The following is a 27,100-nucleotide window of genomic DNA, read 5'->3' as shown; positions in this document are numbered from 1 at the left end:
CAACCTATTTATTTGATAATATACTCGCAAGCTTTCGGGTTAGCCCCTTCGTCAGGTGAATGGAGAGTTCTGGCCTCAGATAGAGCATATAAAGCACAGACAGTTTAGAGATTACTGATTAGAATGCGAATCCTTACACCTAACCTGCTGTTCAAGACCTGAAGTGGCTGATGATGTGAGTGGAAGGGGCACTGATCACAGTTTAAAGAGATGTGTATTGTCTCCAGACAGTACAGTAAGTGAGGTTTTGCAAACCCAGGCAAGTCACGGGGGTTACAGATAGTGCGACATGAACCCAAGATCCCTGTTGAGACCGTCCTCATGTGTGCGGAACTTGGCTATCAGTCTCTGTTCAGCGACTCTGCGCTGTCGTGTGTCGTGAAGGCCGCCTTGGAGAATGCTTACCCGAAGGTCAGAGGCTGAATGCCCGTGACCACTGAAGCGTTCGCCAACAGGAAGGGAACAGTCTTGCCTGGTGACTGTCGAGCGATGTTCATTCATCCGTTGTCGTAGCGTCTGCATGGTCTCCCCAATGTACCATGCTTCGGGACATCCTTTCTTGCAACGTATCAGGTAGACAATGTTGGCCGAGTTGCACGAGTATTTACCATGTACCTGGTGGACGGTATTCTCACGTGTGATGATGGTATCCATGTCGATGATCCGGCATGTCTTGCAGAGGTTGCTGTGACAGGGTTGTGTGGTATTGTGGTCACTGTTCTCCTGAAGGCTGGGTAGTTTGCTGCGAACAATGGTCTGTTTGAGGTTGTGTGGTTGTCTGAAAGCAAGAAGTGGGGGTGTGGGGATAGCCCTGGCGAGATGTTCGTCTTCATCAATGATATGTTGAAGACTCCGGAGAAGATGTCGTAGCTTCTCCGCTCCGGGGAAGTACTGGACACATGAGGACGGTCTCAACAGGGATCTTGGGTTCATGTCGCACTATCTGTAACCCCCGTGACTTGCCTGGGTTTGCAAAACCTCACTTACTGTACTGTCTGGAGACAATACACATCTCTTTAAACTGTGATCAGTGCTCCTTCCACTCACATTATCAGCCACTTCAGGTCTTGAACAGCAGGTTAGGTGTAAGGATTCACATTCTAATCAGTAATCTCTAAACTGTCTGTGCTTTATATGCTCTGTCTGAGGCCAGAACTCTCCATTCACCTGACGAAGGGGCTAACCCGAAAGCTTGCGAGTATATTGTCAAATAAATAGGTTGGACTAAAACCTGGTGTTGTCAGACTTTTTACTAGTGGGAAGAAACCAGAGCACCCAGAGGAAACCCACACAGACACAGGGAGAATGTGCAAATTTCGCATTGATATTCACTCAAGGCCAGAATTGAACCCAGATCCCTGGCGCTGTGAGGTAGCAGTGCTAACCATTGTGTCACCATGCCACCAATAGATATTACCACAAAATCCAGGCCAGATAGATAATGGGATTGTGGGCCTTAACAGAAAGTTAATGAGTAACTCTGGTGTAAAAGATGAATCACAAATGTTTGCAGATATACCCAAATTTCTCCTGACAATCATCTTCATGTTTACAACATTATTAAGAACATAAGAACATAAGAAATAGGAGTAGGCTATCTAGCCCTTCGAGCCTACCCCGCCATTCAATAAGATCATGGCTGATCTGACGTGGATCAGTTCCACTTTCCCGCCTTCTCCCCATAACCCTTAATTCCCCTGTCTATCAGAAACCTATCTACTCGTGTCTTTAATATATTTAGCAAGGTAGCCTCCACCACTTCAACGGGCAGAGAATTCCAGAGATTCACCACCCTTTGAGTGAAGAAGTTCCTCCTCAACTCTGATCTAAACTGCCCACCGCTCCCCCCCCCCCTTATTTTGAGGCTGTGTCCTCTAGTCCTGCTACCCTTTCTAAGCAGGAAGAATCTCTCTACCTCTACCCTATCCATCCCCTTCATTATCTTATATGTCTTTATAAGATCCCCCCTCAGCCTTCTAAACTCCAACGAGTACAGACCCTGTCTATTTAGTCTCTCTTCATAGGCCAACACCCTCATCTCCGGTATCAGCCTAGTGAACCTCCTCTGCACTCCCTCCAAGGCCAATATATCCTTCCGCAAGTGCGGCGACCAAAACTGCACACAGTACTCCAGCTGCGGCCTCACCAGGACCCTGTACAGTTGCAGTAAGGCCTCCCTACTTTTATATTCTATCCCCCTTGCTATAAAGGCCAACATTCCATTCGCCTTCTTGATCACCTGCTGCACCTGCAGACTGGGTTTTTGTGACTTGTGCACAAGGACCCCCAGGTCCCTCTGCACCGTAGCATGCTGCAGCTTTTCGCCCTTTAAATAATACCTCCTACTATTGTTCCTGCTAAAGTGGATAACCTCACACTTGCTAACATTATACTCCATTAGAGCCTAAATTCAGTTTATCATACTAGCAGACAGCTAGTATGTTCTATATTCTTGTCAAAAAATGGTTACAGCACGGAAGGGGGACATTTGGTCCATTGGGTCTGTGCTGGGTCTCTACCAGAGCAATTAAGCAAGTTTCGCACTGCCACCTTTTCCCTATTGCCCTGCAAATGTCCTGTCTTCAGGTGCTTATTCATCTCCCTTTAGAAACAAAACTGCCTCTCAGGCATTGCACTCTGAATCCTATTCCTAAAAGTGGTCTTTCTCTAAGGCCATAAGAAATAGGAACAGGAGTAGGCCATTGATTGTGTGGGTTTCCTCCAGGTGCTCTGGTTTCCTCTCACAATCCGAAGATGTGAAGGTTAGATTGATTGGCCATGCTAAAATGCTCCTTAGTATCAGGGAAGATTAGCAAGGTAAATATGTGGGGTTATAGGGGTAGGGCTAGGTGGGATTGTTGTCAGCGCAGGCTCAATGGCCCGAATGGCCTGTTTCTGCACTGTAGGATGAATATTGGGAGGATGTTTCCATTCACGGGAGAATGTTGGACCAGAGGGCATAGTCTCAGAATAAGGGGCTACTCATTTAAGATGGATTTGAGGAAAAACTTCTCTCAGAGAATTCTTTATCCCAGGAAGCAGTGAAGACTGAGTCCTTGGACATTTTCAAGGCTGTGAATGATAGATTTTTATTTAACCCCTCCTAAGAATCTTGCATGTTCCGATCATATCACCCCTCGTTCTTCTGAATTCCAACGAGTACAAACCCAGCCTATTTTGGCAGTCCGTCCATATCCTATTTTACACCCTCCTGTTGCAATTTTTTCTAGAAATTTCTGGAGGCTTCCCTGATGGTTCAACCACTTTATCCAGTGAGGAGCTGATCCAACCTTTGATTCAACCCAAGTCCACATTGAGTTTTGTCAGCCCATGCAATGATGAAGATATTACAATAGGTTTTGGGCTACTGAGGGGAAAATCATTTCAGCTTAATATCCGGTGCCCCATGCTGGAAATATACTTAACTGGATGTCACTTGAGGACAGCAGCCTCTCATAGTCCACATGATCAAAATGATCTGCTGGCACTCCCAACATGAAGGCTCCCAAATAAATAATGGTGACTTGAGAGAGTTGCTGTGCCTCAACCAACAACCTCAGAATTCATATCCTAGGAGAAAATGGGCAGTACAGTGGTTAGCACGGCTGCCTCAAAGCGTCGGGAATCCAGGTTCGATTCTGGACTTGGGTCACTGCCTGTATGGAGTTTGTATGTTCTCCCCATGTCTGCATGTATTTCCTCATGGTGCTCTGGTTTCCTCCGGCACTCCAAAGATGTGCAGATTTGGTGGATTAGCCATGGTAAAGGTGCAGGGTTATGAGTAAGGGTAGGGGCAGGCTTGGGTAAGATGCTCTTTTGGAGAGCAATGCAGTCTCGATGGGCCAAACCTCCTCCTCCTGCACTGGAGGGATTCTATAGGAATGAGGAAAATAAAGATAGTTGTGATTTAAGCTTGGATTTAGAAATAAAGCCACAGAATACAGAAGTGAATATGCTTTGCTAAATATTTATAAAACACTGGTTACAACACAGCTGGAGTAGAATCAGCAAGCAGATGCCACAGATTTAAGGCAATTGCTAATGGAATTGGTGGCTTAGCTCTTGTTCCATGAGACAACAAGGAATGTGAACAGTGAGTTTTTGCAATTTGGAATGCACTGCCTGAGAGCATGGTGAAACCAGATTCAACAATAACTTCCAGAGTGGAAATTGGGTAAGTATGTAAAGGGGGAAATGTTGAAAGAGCAATAGGGAATGAGCGGGGGAATAGAACAAATTGGATAGATTTTTCAACGCAATGGGTGAAATATTTTTCTATGTGATTTGTCATTCTCTGATTCTATGTCATGTTCTTATAACAGTTGCATGAAAGTAAATAGCAATTTTCCTTTGCAGAACTGCAATATCTCCAAACATCTCTTCCAAGGACCTGTGGAACCTACACATTTTATAGGAATGGACACCAGTTTTATTCACACCCTAATCACTTTAGTTTCCACTGCATACTGTGCAGGTGATTATTCTGACTATGGCGGGATACCAGTTTTGTTTGGCAACGAGGGAGAAGATCCCATAGTGTTGTCACTCAGAGGAAGAATCACTTCTGACTACTTCAGATCCTTTGGTGTTGAAGATTGTCCTTTGGAATGTGACTGTCTGAACCAATGGCCCACTGCGATGTATTGTGATAACAGGGCACTGTTGCACATGCCATTGACATTGCCATTTAGAACTCAATATCTGTACCTCCAAGGCAATTGTATCAAACACCTTCCTGAAGGGATCCTCAAGAACATGACTGCACTAAAATGGATGATCTTGGACAGAAACAGAATTCGAAGTAAAAATATTGGAAAAGGTGTGTTCGGCAGTCTTAACCAACTCGAGAATCTGTACATGAATTACAATAACTTGATTGATATACCAGCACCATTGCCCAGCAGCTTAAGGGAGCTGAGACTCGCACACAACAGAATTACAAAGCTCTCCCAGGAATCATTTGAAAACCTGAAGAATTTAGTGATGTTGCTTCTTCATGGCAACCGACTGACTATGATCAACGGTGGGGATTTGAAAGGTGAAATTACTTTGTTTAACATTAATTTTTCACAGCATTTGTTTAACTTTATTTATTAGTGTGACAATTAGGCTTACATTAACACTGCAATGAAGTTACTGTGAAAATCCCCTTGTCACAAGGGTACAATCTCAGGCTAAAGGGATGATCCTTTAAAACAGAGATGAGGAGGAATTACTTCAGCCAGAGAGTGGTGAATCTGTGGAACTCTTTGCCACACTAGACTGTGCAGGCCATGTTATTGAGTGTTTTTAAGACAGAGTAGATTGATTCTTGATTAATAAAGGGATCAGGGGTTATGGGGAAAAGACAGGAAAATGGAGATGAGAAAGAAATCAGCCATGATTGAATAGTGAAACAGAATCGATTGGAGCCTTAATCTACTCCTATGTCTTATGGGTATACTGAGGGAGAATTGCAGATCGTGGGAGAAAACCAGAGCATCCAGAGGAAACCCATACAGACACGGAGAGAATGTGCCAATTCCGCACAGACAATGACCCAAGCCAGGCCCCTGACCCTGTGAGGCAGCAGTGCTAACCACTGAGCCACCTTGCCGTTCCCACACTTAATTACTTACTTCATGCTTAAAAAGAATTAGAAATTATCTTCATGAGCGAATGGATTTTTCCAACAAACTTGTTCTCAGAATTGTTCTCATTAAAAATCGACACTCCTCTTGCTGTGGATTAATTCAAATGAATTAGCTAAGCAATACATCTTAAACAGAATACAATGAAAGCAGCTTGTATTTCTCTAACAAGAGGATGCTGGAAAATCTCAGCAGATCCGACAGCACCCGTAGTAGGGGAGAAAGCAGAACCAACACTCCGAGACTTTTTGGCTAACCTTCGGAATCTTTATCAGATCCAAAAGCACAACACATAGGGCATTTAAAATGGACTAGGGCATAGAGACACACATGGAGTTGCTTGGGCAGGTGACAAGAAAGCTTGATCAAAGAGGTATGTAGCAGAGAGGCTTAGTGATGGAATTCTAGGTGGAGCGATTAAAGTCAGGAATGATCAAAAGGCTAGACTTAGAGAAGTTTGGATATCTTGGAGGATGGTGGGGATGGAGCAGATCAGGAGGGGCAAAGCCTTGGAGGAATTTGAAAACAAAGATGAGGATTTTAAAATGGACGCCTCGCTTAACTGAAAGGCAGCAGAGATCAGCCAGCACAGGGATAATGGGTGATCAGGATTGGTGTGATCCAGGATATGGGCAGTGAGTTTTAGGTGACCTCAAAGTTACAGAAAGTAGAAGCTGGAAAGCCAAGACTGTAAATTACATTCTGCACCCTCTTGTTTCCTTCTCTATGAATGCAATGCTTTGTCTGTATAACGTGCAAGAAACAATACTTTTCACTGTTAATACATTTGACAATAATAAATCAAATGAAATCAAATAATCATTTCGGCATCTGGGATTTCAAAAATGCTATAATCATGCACTGAACTACTTCACAGGGATCTGAAATAGCATGCAAATTTAAAGTTAGTCACCATCACTGCAAACGCAAATGCAAATAAATGTAAAAAGTGGCAGCATCAGGGCAGCACGGTGGCACAGTGGTTAGCACTGCTGCCTCACAGTGTCAGGAACCCATGTTCAATTCTAGCCTCAGGTCACTGTCTGTCTGGAGTTTGCACATTTTCCCCATTTCTGCGCAGGTTTCCTCCGGGTGCTCCAGTTTCCACCCACAGTCCAAAGATGTGCGGGTTAGGTGGATTGGCTATGTTAAGTTGCCCTTAGTGTTAGGGAAACTAGCTAGGGTAAATGCATGAGGTTATGGGGATAGGACTTGGGTGGGATTGTGGGCAGTACAGATTTGATGGGCCGAATGGCTTCCTTCTGCACTGTAGGGATTCTATGAGTCTATGATTAGGACTTGGGAGCAAGGTGAGCTGATTGTGTGGGGAGAGGACAGAGTAGAATTGCAGCCACAGCAAGAGGCACTGGTAAAATCTTTTATGATGCAGACAGAGGCTTGGAACTGTAGTAGCAAAAGTAAAAACATAAAGTGGTTGAATTCAGCTGAACACAACTGCGGCATTTAAATATTCTGAAGTGCCACGAGGCCTTGTTAACACAGTTCATCATGATCCAACTATGCTACCATTACATTTGCTGCAGCACAGACAGGTTTGGATTTCTTCAATACCCTGTTTTGACACTATAACTAATTTTCTGTCTGCGAATCCTGTGTACTTTGAATCAGCCTTTTCCAATCTACCTGTTTATTCTTTGCTGCTTGGCCTCTTTCCAATCACTAACTTATTCTAGAAAGTTCTTTGTTGGACTCTGCTTGACTAGGTTATCCTTGGCTTTTCCATTCTATCAGAGAACTATTTCAACGCATACCAGGGTATTCTGCATTCTTGGCAAGTAAGCACCAACCAAGGAGCTTTTGCTTCTCAATTTGGCTTACAAACAGCAGTTTTGTGCTTTTTCTGACTTTCTTGCTTTCACACATTGTATGTACAGCTGATGTTGAGCATTTTGAAGAGACAATTTATGTCAATCATGTCAGGATTTTCTACGTAGACTTTAACATTGCCCAGAATTCAGTTAGCATATAGCCCAGTGGATAAAATGTTGCTGTCGTCTGGTCTGAACTTTGTTTTGCAGTGCGCTTTGCTATTTTATTTAGTTTGTCAAAAACAGTATCCATTTTGTCATCTTTAGCTGTTGAATTTCTCCCAATGTATAACTTGCTGCATATGGTCTATAAACAATAGATTGAGGTCTATGTTGCATCTCTCTAAGCCTACTGCTGAAATTAATAGCATCCGCTCCAACTGTCGTGACTTCCTTTCTCCAGAGTTATTTTTAGTCTGACTCGTTATCCAATTTGTTAATGACGTCTGTTTTTCTTTATATTTCTGGCAATTGTGCAAAACACCATAAAATCGATCTCACCCAGCATTTTTTTTTCATAATTTCTCTTTGCTTACACACATGTCGCCTCTGACCACTCGAAATGTCAGACTCACTAGACGCATCACAACTTTAATATTAATCACCCTTTGACCTAATTTCCAAATGAACAAATTATTCCATTCCAATGTAGAGTTCTTTAATGATACTTTCCTTTCCAAGGAAACCTCTAATAGTGTGAAATTACCACAGCATAAATCCTCCTAGATTATGAAAGTGTTCTAAAAAAAATGTTAAAAAGGACATTGATATGTTGTTTGTTCTTAGTTTTGCTAAGTTCTGAAAATAAAGCTCAGTTGCTGAAAAATGAGACAGATTACAAGCAAGTGTGTCACTTTAGACTACTGGGAACAGACTGGAGCTAAGGGAAAATAATATTTAGACTAAAATGGCTTTTCCAGCATGTTAATATAACTAGGATTACAAGTCATTGTCTCAATGAAGCGTATAGATAAACAATATTTGCCTGTTTCCTTTTCAATTCTCCTATCTTTGTTTTCTTCATTCTCTTTCTGAAGGGCACTGCCTGTGCTAGATCATAGTTCCAACAGCAGCAGTAGCTCTCCGTACCTTGTCTAAATGACCACTCTATATGTCAAAGACTGGACAGTGGGTGGGATTTACCAGCCTCACAGCAGCTAATTTCTCCATGGCTGGAGGCGGTGTGCCATTCGCTGATGGCGGGAATCTCTGATTCTGCTGCTGTCACAGAGATTTCAAATTGAAACCACCCCACACCGCCAGGACAGGCCGGTACAGTGGCACAATGGATAGCATTGCTGCCTCACAGCATCAGTGATCTGGGTTCAATTCCGGCTTCAGGTCAGTGTCTGTGTGGATTTTGCATGTTCCCTCTGTGTCTGCATGGGTTTCCTCCGGGTGCCGCAGTTTCCTCCCATGCTCCAAAGATGTGCGGATTAGGTTGATTAGCCAAGCTAAATTGCCCCTTACTATCAGGGGTTTAGGAGGGTAAATATGTGGGGTTACATGGATAGGGCCTGGTTGGGATTGTTGTCAGTGCAGTCTTGATGGACTGAATGGCCTTCATCTGTACTGTAGGGATTCTATGAAACCTGCGAGTGGGGGTGTGTTGCCACTCTGTAATCACTAGTGCCTCCAAGATTGGAGGCTCTAGTAATTTTAACCTCTGCTCATCACATCCATCCACAAAGACTTGTAATAAATTTCATCAGTAGTGGGAGCCATTGGTGATTTTGTTTTGACAGTGTGGCTAGAATTTTACCGCCTTGTCCACCAAGGCTCATAAGATCCCGCCTGAACCAATGGAGAATGCCATTCTGTGAGCCTTGCCCGCCCCGTTTCTGGAGGGGCCGAGGCAATAAAATTCCAGCCTGTGGCTCTGTCATATTACCCTTGTCTGAGTCACAAAGTTAAAGGTTCAAACTCTACTCTAGGACTTGGTTAGATAATCTAATATGATGCTTCAGCGCAGAGGAAATGTTGCATTGTCAGAGGTGCTATCGTTTGGATAGGAAGTACCTAGGTGGATGTAGAATATCTAACAATATCATTTGAAGAAGTGCAGGGAGCTTTCTACAGATGTTTGATCTGACATTTATCCTTCTACCAATAAGAAAAATCAACTTTGTCTTTTGTTCCAATTGTTGCTTGTGAAAGCTTTTGGTGTTGTCATTAGCTGCCCAAGTATCTACGTAACAATGGTGGCTTCCCTTGGGTGGAAGTTATTAATCAGTTAAATCTATAGTACTTTGGGTTGTCTGCAAGTGTGATAAGGTAATCTATTTATGCAAGCTTTTCTTTTTCATTTCTCCTCGTCTAGTGATACAGTAACAGAGGTTTTCAGCGTTCCAGCTCAATTGAAAGTGGCTAAAGAAGGAATAGAATATTCTTGGTCTGTGTAGTCTGTGTAGTTTAACACCAAACTTTTAGCCATAGGGAACTAGATATTTGATTGACATTTCTAAAAGCAAAGCACATGATTTCAGTACTTTAAGGCAAGATAGCAGTTGAGGGAAATACCATTATTCGTATTTACCAATGGTATCATACATTTTCTTTTATTTCTGGAGAATCACTTCTTTTCAGAAAGTAATTAGATTAGGGCATCCTCCACATCTCAAAAGATTTTATCTTTTGAATGGATGGGCCTTACAAGGAGTGATGGCCCCTATTCTAATTATAGGCTTGTGCAAATGACCATGCTAGGCTTCAGAGCAACGGGATTGAGAGTGGGACATTGTCCAGGATTCCCACAACAGATTCTTATCCAGCAAGCCTTGATGGAAATGTATGTGCACACATCATCAAGTGAAGACAGAACTGGGTTCAAGTGTGCTTTCTTCCATTTTCAAACAGCTTAATAAAATTTATCCATATGAGTGAGCTGCCACAAAGTGCCTGACATTTATAGGGCTGTAATAAAAACAGAAAATTTCGGACAAACTCAGCAGGTCCAGCAGCATCCATGGAGAGAGAAACAGTTCCCATTCCAATGTGATTCTTCTTCAGAACTGAAAGGAGGCAGAAATGTGGCCGGAACTTTTTGGTCTTGCATGCCCCGCTACCATTAACAGTGAACAGAGAACTTGGCGCTCAGCCAAAACTCCTTTCATTGAAGCGGGAACGGGCGGGCAATATCAGAGAATTTGACCCAATGGGTTTTATGCTGTTGAAAAAGAGGGGGTGGTCATATGAAGCTAAAGCAGAGGCCAGGGGTAGGTTAGAGGGCAGGAGAGAGTAAATTACTAAGGAACAAAATGCAAAGAGAGCAGGAATAGTATTAGGAAAGGAACGAAACAATGGATGTCGAGTAGGTGCCAATTGCAGAATGAACATCAGTACAGTATGAAAGTGAAGCATTGAGAAGTCCAGGTGCTATTCTTTCAACTTGTGCTGTGACATTGCAGCAGACCATGGACAGAAATATGATAATTAGAACAACATGACATATTGAAATGGTAAATGACCAGGAGGTTGGGATCATGCTCGTCGACACGAGCAAAGGTGTTCTGAAAACAAGTCACCCAGTTTGTATTTGGTATCCCCAGTGTGTGGGGCGGTGGGGGTTCATTTTGAGCAGATACAGTAGACTGAAATGAAGGAAGGACAAATAAATCACTGTTTCATGGGACTGCATCCAGGTCAGGTGTGGAGGAAAGTCAATGAAAAAGAGAATTGTTAGGAAACCAAGGGTAGTTTTAAGGGATTTAAATTTGTATTGACATTGCTTTAAGTGGGTTTAATTTAATGTTTCTATGGACGAAAGGGTAAAACCTAAAGTTAGGTTGTTGCTGGACAAAGGTATTTGTATGTGTTGGGGTTCAAAATGTGTTCCTATTGTTCTTAGAGAGGGCTACGGTCTGAAGAATAAATAGAGGTAGCAGTCACTGCTTTGCAATGGGAGACCATTTTAAGGGAGGAAAGCTTTTGAGTTTTAGTTTTAGCTGGATAAAGTGCAACTAGGACTCCGGGGACTGAATATCTGTCAGCTCTGCCAGAAGAAGTGCTAGGCGGAATGGGAGCTGCGAAGAGGCAAACTTCCCAAAGAACCATTTACAGTCCAGATAACCAGGGGTTAGGACAACAAGAATGTCTTAAGGTGGCTAAAGTTAAGAGAACAGAAACCAAGGCATCGTTTAGAAGAAGTCAAGGAAGAGTAAACAAAATGTTCTGAATTCAAGAGACAATTGCACTAACAAGATTTAAAGTGGGGCAGTAGCCTTCAGAAGTAAATCAATTGTTTGATGCAATTTTACTGGGACTCTGAGAATTGAGAGTTAAAGCAATTGTCAACAGTCTGTACAACAATCAAGATAAAGGAATACTAAAGGGGTTGGTGTATAAATGGAGCAGAAGCTTTGTTTAAAGTGTCATTTGGAAAACCTGGACTGGAGTTTGGAAAGCAAACCATTAAAGGAATGCATTATTGTAAGAGCAAATTTTAAAATGTGTTTTTGGGAATGGAGCTTGGAAATTTTCATGTGACAACCATCTGTGAGGATTCTGAAGAGAAATCTACAAACATTCTCTTGGAGTACAGAGGCGACAGTGTATTTGAACACCAGTGTGTTTAAAGGGACTTTATGTTAATGAGACAATTGGAGTTTAAGATGTACTTTGTAATCTGTGTTAATCCTAAAATCAGAATGGAGTGGCATGGTGCAGAATAGTTAGCACTGTTGTCTCACGAGTTCAATTTTAGTCTTGGGTGACTATCTATGTGGAGTTTGCACGTTCTCTCCGTGTCTGTGTAGGTTTCCTCTGGGCGCTCTGGTTTTTCCCCACAGTTCAAAGATGTGTAATATATTTCTTTTTCTACCATTACAGGATTGAAATCAATCATTCATCTGGATCTGAGTTATAATCAGCTGTCTGTGTTCCCCAAGAATCTTCCGGTTACAATCCAACAACTCTACTGTACCAACAACCTTTTTGAAAACCTTCCAGAGGATTGTTTTTCACAGTTTCAACAACTCCTTTACTTGCGATTGAGCCATAACAAGCTTACCAACAAGGGTCTAACCCCAAACAGTTTCAACCTCTCCACCCTGATTGAACTGGGCCTGTCTCATAATAACTTCAACTCCATTCCGCATGTCCATAAAAATCTTCAATACCTCTACATGGAAGCCAATCAAATCAATGGTAAGAAACTTACACACATTTTAAAATTCCTTTCCATTTCCTTACACCACCATTTTGGAAGAAGTTCAGCGAAGACTCTGTTATCAGCCCTCGGTATATTAAATGTAAAAATCCTCATTCCTGTCCTTCTGTTCCTGCAATTCTGCAATTTTATCCTGAGTCTGTTCGTCTGATCAGTATAGCAAGGTAATTGCTACCTTCGAATCACAGTGTAGAAGAGACCATTCGACCCATTGAGTCTGCACCAACTCTCTGACAGGGTATTTTACCCTGGCCCACTCCCCCAGAGAAGATTTTGGCGATTTGGTAGAGGTATCCAAAATCACGAAGGAGCTGGACAGAGTACAGAGGGAGAAACTGTTTCCCTTACCCGTAGAGTTGAGAAATGGAGGACACTGATATAAGATGATTGGCAGAAAAATTACCAGTGGCATGAAGTATCCCTTCTTTAAGCATCATGGTCAGGAATGGAATGCACTGTCTGAGTGTGTGGTGGAGGCAGATTGAATTGCCGTTATCAAGGCAGTTGAATAGGAACCTGAAGAGAAAGAATGTTCCAGGACTACAGGGATATGGCGGGGTGTGGGACTGGACAAGTTGACTTGCAGAAAACTTGGCACAGACACGATGGGCTGAATGGCCTCCTCCTGTGTTGCAACCGTTCTAGGCTAGGATCTAGAATTCTAATTCAAATTACTTTTATCAAGGATTAAAGTAAGGTGCTCAGATGAAATGAGACTGAGTCACTTTTGGCACTTAAGATATTAAGCTGCCTGATACAGGATCAATGACATGAGGGAGGCTATTTTGTTCTCAGTGAATGAGGCTCTGACAGAATGTGTGCGCTCATAAAATTCCTCCCTTTTTATAACCGTAGCTCAAACAGGGAGATTTAATGCTATGGAAAGAGTAATCAAAATTCAGAGAACCCATTACCACAAAAAAAGTGAGCCTGTCGGCTAACTGCAGTTGCCACAGAGCCACATTGTTCTGAACAAGCGAATATAATTATTCACTCTTTGTAGCTTCCGGTTCACTCTATATGAAAGCTTCCTGGAAGAAGTGAATGAAGTCAGTTTATAAAATATTAAGGTGTGCAACGTATGCCAACTTTACTCTGGATGTTATACTTTACTGGACTCCTGACAACCCAGCTCTGACAATGGGTCATCCAGATTCAAAACATTAGTTCTATTCTCTCTATTTAGGCAGTCAAACCTGTTGAGATTTTCCAGCATTTTCTGTTTTTGTTTAGATCCCAGCTTCCACAGTATTTTGCTTTAACCTTTTGATTTGTTACTCTCAGCAACAAGCCAGTTTCTGTACGGAGGCCGTGCCCAGATTTTACACAACGCTGTCGGACTTATGGGTGGATAGGGGCTGACAATGGGCACAAGTCCATATAATTTTAATTAGTTTTGCACCCAAATCTCCAAGCAATGACAGGGAGTTTGATAATTCTTCAATCTGAAATGTTAAACATTTGTTCCTCCACACAGGGTCAGTCCCAAAATAGTGTTTCTAGTACTTACAGTTTTTATTTCAGATCTCCAGTATCCATCACATTTTGCTTTTCTTTTAATATTTCTATAGTGAATAAAAAAAATTCAAAAATAATATTCTATAAAATGGATGTTATGTTTTCCACGCTATAGGAGTGAAAACAGAAAATGTGAAACTGGGATAATATGACAAAACAGTACAGGAACAGCACAGAGACATCACATGTTACTATTTATCATAGAGTCCTTACAGTATGGAAAGAGACCATTTGGTCCATTGAGTCTGTACCAACCACAATCCCACCGAGGTTCTATTCCTGTAATCTTCATTCACCTTGCTAATCCTCCTGACATTAGGACCAATTTAGCAGGGCTTACCAACCTAATCCACACATCTTTGGACTGTGAACCGGAGCACTTGGAGGAAACTGGAGCACCCGGAGGAAACCCACACAAACACGGGGAGAAAGTGCAAACTCCACACAGACAGTGACCCGAGACTGGAATTGAACCGAGGTCCCTGGTGCTGTGAGGCAGCAGTGCTGACCACTGTGCCACCGTGCTGCCCCTATTTAAGAGGGTTAAATTAGTTAGAACCAAGTCTAACAAATTGGATTGAACTTTTTGAGGGGGTGACTAGCTGTATGGGCAGTGCAGTTGATGTCGTATACATGGGCTTCATTCAGTTTTCGACAAGATCCCACGTGGGGTCTGATCATGGGATCCAGGGCAATGTGGCAAATTGATCCAAATTTGGATCATAGCAGGAGGCAGAGGGTGATGGTGGAAGGTTGTTTTTGTGACTGGAAGCCTCTGTCTAGTGGTGTCCCGCAGGGATCGGTGCTGGGTCCCTTGCTGTTTGTGGTGTACATTATTGATCTAGACATGAATGTGGGAGGTGTGATAAGTAAGCTCACACATGCCATGAAAATTGGTGATGTGCTATATAGCTGGGGGGAAAGCCTTAGATTACAGGATGATATAGATGGGTTGGCCAGGTGGACAGAACAAGTGCAAATGGAACTTAACGCAGAAAAGTTTGAAGTGATGCATTTTGGGAGGGGCTAACAAGGCAAGGGAACACACAATGAATGGTAAGATGCTAGGAAGTATAAAGAACCAAAGGGACCTTGGGATGCATGTCCAAAGATCCCTGAAGGCAGCAGGACAGGTAAATAAGGTGGTTAAGACTTATGGGAAACTTGCCTTTATTAGCTGAGGCAAGCACAGTAAGAAGTCTCACAACACCAGGTTAAAGTCCAACAAGTTTATTTGGTAGCAATCACTACTAGGTTTCGGAGAAGATGAAGAGCCCCGAAAGCTAGTGGCATTTGCTACCAAATAAACCTGTTGGATTTTAACCGGGTATTGTGAGACTTCTTACTGTGTTTACTCCAGTCCAACACCAGCATCTCCACATCGTAGAATGTAAGAGCAGGGAGACACGACAGAGTTGTATAAAACACTTGTTAAGCCACAACTGGAGTACTGTGTGAAGTACTCGTCACCACACCATAGGAAAGATATGATTGCACTAGAAAGGGTGCAGAGGAGATTCACTTGGATGTTGCTTGGGCTGGAGTGTTTCAATGTGTGGAAAGGTTGGAAAGTTGTTTTCCTTAAAGCAGGGAAGACTGAGTGAGGACCATGATCGAGGTGTACAAAATGATGAAGGGCATGGATAGGAAGGAATTTTTGCTTTTAGTTGGTGAGTCAATAACCAGGAGGCATAAATTTAACTTAAAAGGATAGGAGATTAAGAAGATGGCATTTGAAAAAAAACTTTTTCACTTGGAGAGTGGTGGGAATTTGGAACTCGTTGCCTGAAAGGGTGGTAGAGGCAGGAACCCTCAAAATATTTAAGAAGCGTTTGGATGGGAGCTTGAACCACCACAGCAAGCAAGGCCACGGGACAAGTGTTGGAAAGTGGGGATTGGAATAGATAGCTGTTTGATGGCTGATGCAGACACAATGGGCTGAAAGGCTTGTTTTTTACTATAACGTTGCCTATGCTAAAGACAATTGGGCTTTGCCATTGAAGGCCCCTGATACCAACAACAGTGCGGTCAGGAAAATGCCATATTTTTGGTTCTGCCAGGGCAGGTTGTCTCTTCACCGGGTCATGGGTAGTCAGAGCACTCTGCCAGGTTGTACTGAGTGGGGATGGACTTTATATAATCACCGGCTCCAATGGCTCTTAGCTGCATCAGTGAACACTTGATCAGTACAATATAAAGTCATAAACCATTAATCTGAAGTCGAGGAAACTGCTGTATTATATCGTGCAGGGAATTGCACAGTGCCAGCAGCCATTAGGATCGATTCCAGAACCATTTCAAATAGATCGGCAATAGAGTAACACAGCACCAAGTCTCTTCAGGCAGCTCTAACACTTCCAACTGGCTCCCAATAAAGATAAAAGGGAAACCTTATGTTGGAAATGTGAAATGAAAACTGAAGGTTCTGCGAATGCAAAGCACATCAGTCAGTACAGGAAAGAAGAGCAAATTGCACAGTGTTTTCACTACTTCAGGTTAGCACTGCTGCCTCGCACAGTAAGAAGTCTCACAACACCAGGTTTAAGTCCAACCAATTTATTTGATAGTAATCCCATAAGCTTTCGGAAATGGTGTTCCTTCATGAAGGAAAGTTTGTGGGATTACTATCAGATAAGCTGGTTGGACTTAAACCTGGTGGTGTGAGACTTCTTACTGTGTTTACCCAGCCCAACGCTGGCATCTCCACATCATGGCCTCACACAGCGCCAGGGACCCGGGTTCAAACCCAACCTTAAATGACTGCCTTTGTGGAATTCGCTCATTCTCCCCGTACCTGCATTGGTTTCCTCCGGGCGCTCCGGTTTCTTCCCACGGTCCAAAGTTGTGCAGGTTAGGTGGATTGGCCATGCTAAATTGCCCCTCAGTGCCAGGGAGATTAGCAGGGTAAATGTGTGGGGTCATGGGGAAGGGAACTAGGTGGGATTGTGCAGGCATGATGGGCTGAATGGCCTCTTTCTGCACTGTAGGGATTTTATGATTCTATGTCCCAAAGTGCTTTACGGACAATGAATAACTTTTGCAATAAGAAAAACCCAACTTTCACCGAACAGATCCCATAAATATCAATTAGATAAATAGGCGCATAATCTGGAATCTGTGGAGAGGCTGTGACAAAGTGGGATTGTCACTGGACTTGTAACTCAGAGGTCAGGGTAATGCTCTGGAAATCCAGGTTTGAATCCCACCATGGCAGATGGTGAAATTTGAATCCAAAGAAACCATTGTCAATTGTTGTAAAAGCCCATCTGGTTCATTAATGTCCTTTAGGGAAGGACTGCCTTGGCCTGGCCTACATGAGACTCCAGATGCACAATAATGAGGCTGACTCTTGAATGCCCCCTGAAATGGCAGACCAAAGGCAATTAGGGATGGGCAATAAATGGTGGCCCAGCCAGCGACACCCACAACCTGTAAATGAATAAAAAATAGTAGTGGCAGTGGAATAAACTCTTCTGAAGAAGTCACGCAGACTCGAAATGTTAACTGTTTCTCTCTCCAGAGGTGCTGCCAGACCTGTTGAGTTTTTCCAGTATTTTCTACTTTTATTTGGGAACTAACATGTAGTTTTAAGAGCTCATCATACAGATGACCCACTGAGTGTGCTGCTATCCCTCAATAATGCATTGAAGATGAATGTGCAGACTTCTAACTCAAAGGGTAGAGGTAAACAAAGATTATTAATGTTTCAGCTGAAACTTGTCATTCCTATATGCTCCGTTTTGAATTCCAATTGAGTGTGCATTTCTTTAAAATTTCAAAAGTAAATGCAAAGGATTGAGTTTCCCAACTCTGACCCAGCGTGCCAGGGGAGGCACAGTGGCACAGTTGTTAGCACTGTTGTCTCACAGCACCAGAGACCTGGGTTTAATTCCAGCCTTGGGTAACTGTATGGAGTTTACATCTTCTCCCAGTGTCTGAGTGGGGTTTCTTCCGGGCACTCCGGTTTCCTCCCATAGCCCAAAGATGTGCAGGTTAGGTGGATTGACCATGCTAAATTGGCCCTTAGTGTCCCAAGATGTGTAGTTTAGGGGGATTAGCGGCGCAAATACGTGGACTGATGCTAATAGGGCCTGGGTTGGACGCTCTGTCTGAGAGTCAGTAAGACTTGATGGCCTGAACTCTGCCTGTGTTCCCGGAATCGGCACAGGTGAGGATCCCACATCAGAAATCTCCTTTGACCTCAAGCGGGATCTTACGGTCTTGCCCAAGCATTGGAAAATCCTGCCAGATGGAAAAAAATGGCCTCCTTCTGCACTGTATGGATTCTGATAGAAACATGGAAACATAAAAACTAGATGCAGGAGTAGGCCATTTGACCCTTCAAGTCTGCATCACCATTCAATATGATTATGGTTGATCATGCACCTTCAGTATCACACTCCCGATGATCTAGACGTGAGACACCTCGCCCATTGTCAGCGCATGCCAGGATCACACGAGTTCTACTCCTGCTTCTCCATCCATTTGGATGATAAATGAACGGCAACCTAGCCTCAATTTTCTATAGCTGCTGATAGTGGACAAGTTACTGAAACGTGGAGGAAAACTCAGAAAATCGCAAGAAAAATTTGGACACATTCTCCCGGTTCTTCAAGCTGACGGGATCTTCTGGCACTGTCGATGGTGCACACTCATCACGGGCTTCCTAGTGGCGTGGAATCAATCGGAAATCCCATTGATTGCAGCAGGACTAGATGATCCTGCCACTGGCAATGGTGCAAACCTCCCACTGCTGAGAACAATACTGCGGAGAGGCCAGAGGAGCCCGGCAGGGGAAATGTAAAGTGACAGAAATAAAAATAAAGTACAGAAGCAAAAAGCTACCAAGACAAACAACATTTCTTCAATCACATTTTTCGTCGGAAGTTTTTTTTATAAGTTTATTTGCCTATTTAAAATTCATAGACATGCCAGTTGTTCCTTTCCCTGCAGTTGGCTCCTTCTCTAAGCCTATATTCCTAAACTTAAAGGCTGGGATTCTTCTCAAAAAATGGTCAAAAGCTGGAAAACAGGATTGTGATTGGATTGTGTCCTTATCTGAGGAAGGATGTCCTTGCTATAGAAGGAGTGCAGAGAAGTTTTACCAGACTCATTCCTGGGTTGGCAAGTCTGTCATATGAAGAGACATTAAATTGGTTAGGATTACATTCACTGGAGTTTAGGAGGATGAGAGGGGATCTCAGAGAAATTTATAAAATTCTAACAGGGTAAGACAGGGTAGATTCAGAATGAATGTTCCCGATGGTGGAGGAATCCAGAACTAAGTGCCATAGTTTGAGAATAAGGGGCAAACCTTTTAGAAATGAGGTGAGGAGAAGTTTCTTCACTTAGTCGGTGGTGAATGTGTAGAATTCACTACCACTGAAGGTAGTTGAGGCCAAAATCTTAGCTGCTTTCAAGGACAAAAATTAGATAAGTTCTTGGGGCTAAAGGGATCAGAGGATACAGGAAGAAAGGGGGTCAGATATTGAATTTGATGATCAGCCATGATCAGGATGAATGGCGGAGCAGGCTCAAAGGGCAAACTCTTGCTTCTAGTTTCTGTGTTAAGATGCTTACCTCACACCTCCACACCTTTCGTGGTATCTTTTCCAGTGGTAGACACAGCTCACTATTGACTGCTGGTGAGATCTTCTGGTCCCGCCAATGTCAACACTGCTTTGTGCTGCTCGACCATCCCATTGCTGGGGAACCTGCCACAGGGAGTTATCTCCAATCTCGCCAGTGAGAGTCCCTCCCCAAAGGAAATAAATAGTTAAAACATTAGAGTGCGAAGAAGATTTATTGGAATGATATTGGGAATGAGAAATTTTAGATACAAGGGATAATTAGAGAAATTAGGCTTATTCTCTTTGGAACAGTGAAGGTTAAGAGAAGACCATATTGAGGTGTTCAAAATGATGAACAACTTTGACAGGGTAAAGAAGGATATTCTGTTTTCACTTGGGATGTCAGTGACAAGGGCTCACAATATCAAGATTATCAGCAAGAGAGTGAGAAGTGAGATGAGGAGAAACTTCTTCACTCAGGGAGTTGTGGAGGTTCGGAATGCGCTGCCTGGGAGAGAGGTGGAGGCAGATTCCATAGGAGGCTTCAAAAAAGAGCTGGATGAATATTTGAGAGTGATGAATTTAAAGGGTTATGAAGATAGGGCTAGAGAATGGGACTAGCTGGGCAGCTCTTTCAAGGAGCCAGTGCAGACATGAAGGGCCAAATGGCCTCCTTCTGTGTTGTAAAATTCTATCGTTCTATGGTTCTCTATCTTTTTGTAAGAAAATAGCATGGGAAAAATAAATACCTAAAAAAAAGGTAAAATCATAATGCACATTTTAGGTAATATTCCAGTAACTCGATAATCTCAATTTTCTGTTTGTTAGATTTCCACATGCAAAAGTTACAATTGTCTTGTCAAACTACACAATGGCTATTTAAATTGCTTTTTTAATTGAATCCAGATTTTTTGGGGGTTTCTTACTAACTCTGGAAAAAAGCAGTCTGAGACACTCTCTCAGTTTGGATTTGACACTTGTGCATTTAATTCTACTGTCAAGTTATACTGTGTTTAAATAATGTTTAAAAGATTATATAGGATTAGAACACTCATTACATAGAATTATGTAGGACTACATTACATATTACAACAAAGAACCGGGCCAGTCAGCACAATAAATTCATACCAGTGTTGATGCTGCAATGGAGCTTCCTCCCATTTTCCTCATCAAACTCTTATCCTACTAACTCTCTATTCCCTTCTCCCTCATGTGTTTGTCTGACTTTCCCTTAAATGAATCTATACTATTCTCTTCAATCACTCCACATTTTCACCATTCTGTGGTTACTTCTGAATTCCCCATTGGATTTCTTGGTTGACTATCTTGTATTGAATGTCTCTATTATGCTCTTCACCTCAAGAGGAAACACTCTCTGTGTGTTCATTCCATCAAACCTTTCATAGTTTTAAATACCGCTAGACCACTATTAGGTCATCCCTTGAATTCTTGTCATGATCCATTGTACTTCTCCCCCTAACCTTTGAGACACTCTGTAAAATTACTTGCCAGATATTTATCCGTTCCAATGGTTTTGCTATCTAAATATTTAGATTTTAACCCCTGCATGGATTTTTTGATTTGATTTTGATTTGACTTATTATTGTCACATGTATTAGTATACAGTGAAAAGTTTTTCTTCTTGTGTGCTAGACCGATAAAGCATACCGTTCATAGAGAAGCAAATGAGACAGTGCAGAATGTAGTGTTACAGTCATAGCTAGGGTGTACAGAAAGATCAACTTTATGTGGGGTAGGATCATTCAAAAGTCTGACGGCAGTAGGGAAGAAGCTGTTCTTGAGTCGGTTGGTACGTGATCTCAGACTTTTGTATCTTTTTCCCGATGGAAGAAGAGGAAAAGAGAATATCCAGGGTGCGTGGGGTCACTAATTATGCTGGTTGCTTTGCCGAGACAGCGGTAAGTGTGGACAGAGTCAGTGGCTGAGAGGTTGGTTTGCATGATGGATTGGGCTACATTCACCCTCCTGGTTGAAAGAATTTCTTTTTGTCTAGTACTGTTAGAATTTTATAGATTTATATGAGATCCCTCTCATTCTCTTAAACTCCAGCAAATATAATCCTAACTGAGTCAATCTCTCCATATGTGTCAGTCCTACCATCTCAAGAATCAGCATGATGAGCATTCGCTGTACTCCCTCTATAGCAAGAACATCCTTCCTCAGATAAGGTGGCCAAAACTGCATACAATATTCCAGGTGTGATCTCACCAAGGCCTGTATAATTGTAGGAAGACATCCCTGTTCCTGTACTCAAATCCTCTCACTATAAAGACCAACATACCATTTGCCCTCTTTCTTGAATGTTGCACCTGATGCTTATTTTCAGCAACTTGTGTACACACCCAGGTCTCATACATTACTCTCTCTCAATCTATAGGTATTCAAATAATAATCCATCTTCCCGTTTTTGCTACCGAAGTAAATAATCTCACATTTATTCACATTATACTGTTTCTGTCATATATTTGCCCACTCAACTTCTCCAAATCACACTGAAACATCTCTGCATCCGTCTCACAACTCACCCTCCCACTTACCTTGTGCCATCTGCAAATTTGGAGATATTACATTAAGTTCCCTCATCTGAACCATTAATATACATCATGAATAGCTAGCGTTCTAGCACTGATATCTGTGGTACTTTGTTGAAAACCTTCTGAAAGTCTAAATAAACCACATCCACTGGCTCCCCCTCATCAAGTCTACTAGTTACATCCTCAAAGAATTCATAATCCATGCTGAGTCTGTCTAATCCTGCCATTGTTTTTCACATGCTCTGCTACTAAATCTCTTATAATGGACCCCAGCATTTCCCCATTACCAACAGAGGGCTGACTGGTCTATTTTTCTGTTTTTTTCTCTAACTCTCTTTTTAAATAGTGGGGTTATATTAGTATCCATCAATCTGTAGGAACTGTTACAAAGTCTTCTAGAATCTTGAAAGATGATCACCATTTCTTGGGCTCCTTCCTTAAGCAGTCTGCGATGTAGAGTATCAGTCCTGGGGATTTATCAGCCTCCAATCCCAACAATTACCCCCACACCATTTCCCCACTAATACTGATTTCTTTCGGTTCCTCGCTCTCACTAAACCCTGTTAATATCTCACCCAAAAATGGTGCCTGTGACAATGCAGCACTCCTTCAATGCTGCACTGAAGTATTAGCCTAGATTACAGCAGGACTGGGGCTTGAACCCACAGCCTTATGACTCTGAGGTGAGAGAGTCAGACCAACTGGTCAATGGGAGGACTTTAGAAAAGTTACGTTATATTTTACACAAGCTGCCTCCCAAACTAATTTATCTCATCCCATCGGAAAGACTTTTTAATCTTTTTTCCCTCATTTCTTGGCTAGCTTTCTCTAAAGGCCATCTGTGCTATTTCCCTCAACTATTCCGCGGTAGCAGATTCTGCAAACTCAAGATGTTTCTTTTCAATTCTTTATTGGATTGATAAGTGACTGTTTTAGACTTACAACCCTTCAAATGGAAGATTTGTTCATTCTAAGAATTAAATATAACTAAAGAAATGCTGCTTGATTTTATATGTTACAATTTGACACAAGATAATTGGCGCAAAATAAACACACTGGAGCACTCATTATCGAGGATCATGATCAAGGATGGAAATACATATTTTCCTTTAATCATTTAAAGCAACTGTTACAAAAATCAAACCATTTGGATTCAATTCCATTAAAGTGCGATGTGTAAACACTATAAAATGTTACAGGCAAAATCCTAGGACTATAGGTAACAATATGCTGAGTCTCCAGTACTGTTAAAAGTTTCATGTTTTTTTTATTCATTCATGGTACTTGGACGTCGCTGGCTGGCCACATTTATTGCCCTAGTTGCCCAAGGAGAGTTGAGAGTCAACCACATTACTGTGGCTCTGGAGTCACCTGTAGGCCAGAATAGGTAAGGACGGCATCCCTAAGGCATATTACTGAATCAGATTTTTTTTCGACAATCAATAATGGTTTCATAGTCATCCGTAGATTCTTAATTACAGATATTTTTTACTGAATTCAAATTCCACATTCTGCTGTGTGAGATTTGAATCCGGGTTCCCAGAACGTTAGCTGAGTTTCTGGATTAATAGTCCAGCCATAATGTCGCTAAGCCATGATATTACAGGGTCAACCTCACATTGTGGAATAGTTCAGATGTTTCCTTGAAGTAAATTGACCTGTGTCCAAACAATGTTGCCCACAAATTGACAAGACATGCTTGAAAAGAATGATACCTCCAAGAACCAGTTCTCTTCCCTCAGAAAGTTTACAAATGGGTGTTCAATTTATCTTTCAACAAAAAGATTTATTCCTCTACTCTGACTCATGCTGCAGATTCTTTGACTGTCATTTTTTTATACTGACAGCTATTGGGGAAGTACATCGGTTGGCTAGAATTCGCCGACAAAATCGTCTAGCCTTGGCCCTCTCTCAATATCTGTGACCCTCATCTCTTCCCCATCACACTCCTCTCTCCTCTAGTCTCTCAGCACTGTTGCTGTCAAAGCTCAGCTGCGAATGGACAAGAACAAATAACTTGCATTTGCATTATACCTTTCACAATCTCAGCAAATCACAAAGAACTTTATGGTCAATGAAGTGCATTTGAGTTGTGGTCAGCATTATGATGCAGGAAACAAAACAGCAAACTGCAAGAAGCAACATCCCACAAATGGCAATATGTTAACAACATGTATGTTTTCTGGTGTTGGTCAGGGGTAAGTATTAGCCAGGACACCAGGCTTTCCTTTGAGTAGTACCACAGAGTCATTTATTTCCCCCAAAGAGAGTTGATGGTGCTTCAATTTAATTATCTTTCCTATCTTCAAAACACAATGGTAAAATCAGGCCCAGTGTTTCAAGTCCATATGGCTCCTCTTCAGCCCTTATAAAGCGATTTTTGTTCATCGTAATCCATCCTGTGTTCTTTCATTCAGAGTTCAATGTAACCAGTTTTTGTCGCAAAGTTAGCCCAGAAGATTATTCCCAGTTGAGGATTCTCCGCTTGGATGGAAACAATCTAACCTACAGCCAAATTCCCAGTGATTGGATGTGGTGTTTAAGAGCAATTACTGAAATAATTGTATAGATGGACTTCGAAACACCAAGGACCTGGTCGCAAATGTAACGGTAAGCATTGCAAGCATAGTAAGAATTCTTAGTGTATTCTTAATATTGTGAATGTTTGCACATAACTGACCTGATCTTCATATTGTCTCCACAGATTACAAATTACAATAAAGGAAATGTCAGTTTTGTTCCTATTCAAAAGACAACCTGCTTACATGATGAGATAACTTCCCAAAAATTACAGCCCATGTAAATCCAGAGTGAAAAATAAGATCATAAATAAAACCGGAGAATGTAGTCGCTGGGTCTCCACAATAAAGATAAGCAACCTTTTCTCTTTAAGCAGCTGACTGATTTGCTGTGTAATTATAGCTTTTTATTTTCTGCATTTACTTCGGAGTTCCTGTACTTATATTCTGAGGCAGGTAACCTTGGTTCATGCCAATCCAACTTGAATTCAAATCATAGAGTCCCCACACTGTAGAAGGAGACCATTTGGCCCATCGCGTCTGCACCAACAACAATCCCGTATTGGCTCTATCTGTGTAATCCCACATATGTATCCTGCTAATCCCTTTGACAGTAAAGGGTAATTTAACATGGCTAATCCAGCTAACCTGCACATCTTTGGACTGTGGGAGGAAACTGGTGCACCCAGAGGAAACCCCACACAGACACGAGGAGAATGTGCAAATTCCATACAGACAGTGATCCGAGGCTGGAATTGAACCCGGGCCCCGCTCCTGACTAATCTGATATCACCAACACTTAGAACTTTCCAAAGGCTGATTTGCATGGGTTTTGTGAACCATTCAGTTTATGATAAGTTTATATTGCATGCCAATGGAAGGATTTTCCCTTCTCCCTGCAGCAGTATCATCATTTTTGAAATGAATAAACTAAAATAAACTAAAATAAACACCTGTAGCAGACATTATTTTGGGTTAGATGGCTCTTTCTTGGGCATGTGCTATCCACATAGAATGAAATCATACAATCCCTACAGTGCAGATAGAGGCCATTTGGCTCATTGTGGCTGCATCAACAACAATTCCACTCAAGCCCTATCCCTGTAACCCCACATATTTACCTTTTCATTCCCCTGCCACTAAGGGTCAACTTGGCATGGCCAATCAACCTAACATGCACATCTCTGGGCTTTCCAACTTCACATGCAGCTGGGATTTTCCAGTCCCGCTGCAGTGAATGGAGATTTAACTAAGTGCCAAATTCTCTATTCTCACTGGCAGTGGCAGCAGGGTGTGTGAGACTGGAGAATTCCGGCATGCTTTTTTACTTATGATATATTGTCAAAAATAATAGAATTGTAGGCCATGGAATGAGGGCATGTGACCAGTTGTATCTGTGTTAGATCTTTGAAAGGGCTATCCAGTTAGTTCCACTTCTCTGCCCTTTTCACTATATACAATCTCTTTTGAAAGTTACTATTGAAACTGTTTCTTTCATCTATTTAGGTAATGCACCCATTACTCAGAAATGTTGGTCTTCAATAATCCTTAGGAACTTATCAATCAATTGATGCAGATCTTTCTTCCATCCATGTTTGGTCCAAACTCATGGAATGCCTTGGGTTGTTTGTGACTGGCAACATTTAGAAATTATAGGAGCTTTAAACCACATAAAGCATAAAGTATTACTTCCTTATTGTTCAACTTGTCTGGCTTTTAATGTCATTACATGTCATTGCTGAATGTAATTAACTAAATAAAGGCTGAGGTTGGAAGTTAATAAGAATAACGAATGCAGAAAATACTCAGAAAGCCATAGTTTGAAACATTGGCTGCAACTCTGTCACCCTGCCCACAATGGAATTGGCACGAGCGACGTTCCAACAATGGAAATTTCCACTGACCTCGGTCGCACCCGAGTGAAGCCGTAAAATCCCACCCAATGAAGGGGACTTTACGGCTTCATTCATCCCGAAACCATAAAATCCCACCCGAGGTCAACAGACCTTTCCATGTTCCACCTCTCACCTACTCCAATTCCTGTGGCGAGCAGGGTGGTAAAATTCCTGTCATTAACTCTGTTTCTCTCTAGATGCTGGCTGATCTGCTGTATATTTCCCACATTTTCTGCTTTTATTTCTTACTGCTAGCCCGGTAAATATTTTATATTAGGAGTTAACTTTTTCTTTATACATTCATGGGAAATGGGTGTCGCTGGCTGGCCAGCATTTATTGCCTAACCCTAGTTGTCCTTGAACTGAGTGGCTTGCTGGGCCATTTACAGAGTTATAGAATCATAGAGGTTTACAGCA

At 42.1% G+C, this 27,100-nt stretch overlaps 1 protein-coding gene across 1 annotated transcript in view; it reads left to right on the top strand.

Annotated features, from left to right (window-relative positions):
- The window catches only part of LOC145356856 (lumican), a 35,758-nt gene extending 9,067 nt beyond the window's left edge, over positions 1–26,691 (top strand). The window contains exons 2-5 of the mRNA XM_080209792.1: positions 4,357–5,038; positions 12,287–12,604; positions 24,687–24,879; positions 24,974–26,691. Of these exons, the coding sequence (XP_080065918.1) occupies positions 4,417–5,038; positions 12,287–12,604; positions 24,687–24,838 (1,092 nt within the window). The 5' untranslated portion in view covers positions 4,357–4,416 and the 3' untranslated portion in view covers positions 24,839–24,879; positions 24,974–26,691. The remainder of the gene's footprint in view (positions 1–4,356; positions 5,039–12,286; positions 12,605–24,686; positions 24,880–24,973) is intronic.
- Positions 26,692–27,100: the final 409 nt, after the last annotated feature.

This window comes from Carcharhinus amblyrhynchos, chromosome 22 (genome assembly GCF_965287045.1).
Source record: "Carcharhinus amblyrhynchos chromosome 22, sCarAmb.v2.hapA, whole genome shotgun sequence".
In the NCBI taxonomy this organism is placed as follows: Eukaryota; Metazoa; Chordata; class Chondrichthyes; order Carcharhiniformes; family Carcharhinidae; genus Carcharhinus; species Carcharhinus amblyrhynchos.
This window is presented reverse-complemented; position numbering and strand designations above follow the sequence as displayed.